The sequence below is a fragment of the Epinephelus moara genome, chromosome 3, assembly GCF_006386435.1.
Source record: "Epinephelus moara isolate mb chromosome 3, YSFRI_EMoa_1.0, whole genome shotgun sequence".
Classification (NCBI taxonomy): Eukaryota; Metazoa; Chordata; class Actinopteri; order Perciformes; family Serranidae; genus Epinephelus; species Epinephelus moara.
The window spans coordinates 508262-512042 of record NC_065508.1 but is presented as its reverse complement, the minus strand read 5'-3'; the positions used below and the strand labels follow the sequence as shown (position 1 = coordinate 512042).

Here is a 3781-nt window from a genome sequence, read left to right as displayed (position 1 = left end):
TTAATAAATACAGTGTGAATAAAGATTACATAACATAAAAATAACTGCAGTCTTTGTTATTTGATAGCCGCTTAAATTAAACAATTTTTATAGGGCAAGTAAAAACTGACTTCGGGCAAGTAGATCTCTGACCAACTTGCCCGACCGGGCAAGTGGAAAAAAACCTTAGCGTTGAACCCTGCTGTTAGATTTGTAATGTTGGATTCAAACGTCCTGCTGTTTGTAACATCTGTGTGACGAGCTCTTCTTCCTCCTCTTCCTCAGACGATGGCTCCTCGTAAAGGGAAGGAGAAGAAGGAGGAGCAGGTGATCAGTCTGGGTCCTCAGGTGGCCGAAGGAGAAAACGTGTTTGGAGTCTGTCACATTTTCGCCTCCTTCAACGACACCTTCGTCCACGTCACCGACCTCTCCGGGAAGTAAGTGCCCTCCTCTTCCTCAGTGCAGTGGGTTCACTGATCGGCTCCCAGAGCATGACAGGAAGTATGGGTGTATCTGTTTTCTGATTGGTCGGTGTGTCACCAGGGAAACAATCTGCCGTGTGACCGGAGGGATGAAGGTGAAGGCCGACAGAGACGAGTCGTCTCCGTACGCCGCCATGTTGGCCGCTCAGGACGTCGCTCAGCGCTGCAAAGAGCTCGGGATCACCGCACTGCACATCAAGCTGAGGGCCACCGGGGGCAACAGGTAAACTCACCTGTCTGTCTGTCTGTACACCCGTCTGTCTGTCTGTACACTGTCAGAGTCAGATTCGTTCACACAGATCACAGCTGACACCAACTCATTTTAAACTTGTTAAAAAAACTGATCAGACCGGTGGAGTTCAACCGTTCATGTGTGTCCAGGAGTTTTTTGGCGGGGCTAAAAGTCTGCTCGCTGAGTCACTGGAGTCGTCCTTAACTCCTCCTACGATATATAACATTACCACACACACACACCCCCTTCAGCTCAGTGTGTGTGTGTGTGTGTGTGTGTGTTAGTTAGTAACTTTTTAATGGATGAACCGTGTTTGTGTTCAGGACACTTTGTCTCTGCTGTGACTAACTCACTCCACACAGGTGTGTTTGCTTCACCTGGACTGTGACGTCCTGCAGGTTCGTACACTCATAAAATACCTTGAAGGCTTGAAAAGTAGTCACCCAGTTTTCCAGGCCTGGAAACGGTCTGGAACAACTCTCAAACGTTGAGTCAAATCTGTTCCTATAATCACACGTTAAAAATCTGGAGCTGCTCTGACGGCTGAAACGTCACTGAGGTCACATGACATGACCCTGACCAGCTGTCCCTCTGCTCTGCTAAGCCCCGCCCCCAGTCGATGACAGGCCCTGTAACATTTGATCAGTGGCGATAACGTCTGCTCTCTGACCTGTCAGATTAAACCAACACGTCGTCATGTCAGTTTGACTCGTTACTGAACCTGTGGTTAACGGCTCAGCTCTGTCATAAACACAGCTCTGATGATTTGAAGTTAAAATGAGTCAGTGCGGCGCCGCAGAGACGGCCAATAAAAATCTCACCTTCGTCTTCATCATCATCGTTTCTCTGTGAAAATGAAACATAATAATTCTTACTAAAATCAGCACTTGAACAATATCTGTTAAAGTAATTAGATCCTGAGCAGCGCTCCTCACTGAGGCCCCGCCTGGAAACTCTCTGCTCATCACTGTTATCAGTTATTGTTAATATTAATGAGTCATGTTAATGACAAACAACACAGATCTAACACAGTGTGTGTGCGACTTCAGTCACACTGTGATGAACACATTAATGTGACGACCTGAACTTGCATCTTGTTTCTGAATTAACGGCAGTGAGAAGTGAAGCTGTGCTCGTCATCGTCACTGAAACCTCAGACTATTAGAGATGAGTCTGGAAAACACAGAACTGTCACAGGACACGTGTCATACGTCACATGTCAGAGACTCGTCAGGTCTGGACCGTGGACCTCATGAGATCAGGTGTGTCGTGATGAAGTTATTGATTTTGTGTGTGTGTGTGTGTTTGTTTCAGGACGAAGACTCCAGGTCCTGGAGCTCAGTCTGCTCTCAGAGCTTTGGCTCGATCCGGCATGAAGATCGGACGCATCGGTGAGACTGACCCCGACTCTGATGAGTGATGTCACAGTGTTTATAGAAGTGATGCTGCAGTTAAAATCCTCTGATGACAGAACATGAGGTCACAGTAGAGTTTATATTAGTGATGTAAAGACTCTGTCAGCTGATGACCTGTTTCAGATTTAAAACGGCTGCTTGTAATCAGATTGTAAAGTAATCAGATTAGTCAGTGTTTTTCTTATTACATCAAACTAACCTATGGAAACATTTGATTTCATTTTCTAACAACGTAAAGTTAAATATCAAACTGTCTATTTCCACCCGTGTGTCTGACTTCCTGTTTCTTCTTCATGTGTTTCTTCATGTGACCAGAGGACGTCACTCCGATCCCGTCAGACTCCACCAGGAGGAAGGGTGGACGCCGCGGTCGCCGTCTGTAAAACTTTACCCACGTTTTCTGACAATAAAAAAGGTTAAAGTCAGTTTGTCTCAGAGTCTCTTTACTTATCAATACTCATCAATAATCTGTAATCACTTATCAATATCAGTCTGAAGTCTCAGTATGTCTGATCAATAGTGTGATCAGTGGAGAAATATCAGTTTCTGTTCAGACTGGAGGGTTAGACTTCAGTGATCAATAAGTTTAATCAGTTATTGATCAGTAAAAACAAATGATCAGACATCACTTTTCTTTAATAAACTTCTGAGTCGCAGTTTTTCTTAAAACTCGTTTCTAATTTGATAAAAGTTCAAATGTTTGAAGCAAAAGTTAAAAGGAATTTACGGATGTTCAGATCATTAAAGTGACATTATCAGTGATGTCATCAGTGACGCTGCTGTCGCCGCAGGTCACGTGACATCTCCTCCAGAGAAGAGACGGGTGGTTTGACGTTTAATGAAGGAAAATATTTAATTTGTTAACATGTAAACAACAGAATACAAACAAGTAAATAAATGTTTAGGAGCTAAATAACTTCCGTAAAAAGACGCAGAGAAAATATTTCTGATGTTTACAATAAAAGGTTTGTCAGAATCTGACGACATGAAACAACAACGAACGTTTAGTTTTGTTTCAAACACAAAGACTCAACTCTAATAAATTGCTACATAAACAAATATAAATGTAAATAGCAGGTGAAGCTGTTCAGTGGAGCTTTAGGTCAAAGGTCATGAGCTCTCTGCTTCCTGTTTCTCTATGAGGTCACTTCCTCTTCAGTGCAGATACTGAGAGTCACCACAAGGTGGCGCCAAAGAAACCAAAACACTGACGTCATGAAACACTGATCAAACTGCAGAGTCGGTCGATGTCGCAGGAAACTGTCGGGCTCATATTTTTAAAAATAATTAACAGCAAATGAAATATTTATTTTGACCATTTTAACCCCCGACGCTCCGGCTCATGTCCACTCCTTTATAAACTGTGTGAAACTGGTTTTAGTTTTTCCTCTGAAGAAGTTGATCGTTTTTTCTGCAGCTCACAGTCGTTAATATTTTTTTAACTTTTAACCAGGAAATAGTCCCATTGACATTCAGAATCTCTTCTGCAAGGGAGTCCTGGCCAACACAGCAGCGTAATAGTTCCCCTAAAAACACAACAGGTTAAAACATGAAACAAACAGTTACAAAACAGTTGGCAATTCACTTCAAGACAGTATAATCACCAGCAGCACTCAGTAACAGCACATGTGCATTCAGTACTCAAATAGTCTTCAATCCTACTTTTAAAATGT

General features: G+C 42.9%; 1 protein-coding gene across 2 annotated transcripts in view; it reads left to right on the top strand.

The window, feature by feature from the left end:
* The window catches only part of rps14 (ribosomal protein S14), a 4949-nt gene extending 2416 nt beyond the window's left edge, over positions 1 to 2533 (top strand). For both annotated transcript variants that reach the window (XM_050037853.1, XM_050037861.1), the window contains exons 2-5: positions 265 to 416; positions 523 to 684; positions 2008 to 2084; positions 2424 to 2533. In XM_050037853.1, coding sequence (XP_049893810.1) covers positions 268 to 416; positions 523 to 684; positions 2008 to 2084; positions 2424 to 2491 — 456 coding nt within the window. In that variant the 5' untranslated portion in view covers positions 265 to 267 and the 3' untranslated portion in view covers positions 2492 to 2533. The remainder of the gene's footprint in view (positions 1 to 264; positions 417 to 522; positions 685 to 2007; positions 2085 to 2423) is intronic.
* The last annotated feature ends 1248 nt before the right edge of the window (positions 2534 to 3781 follow it).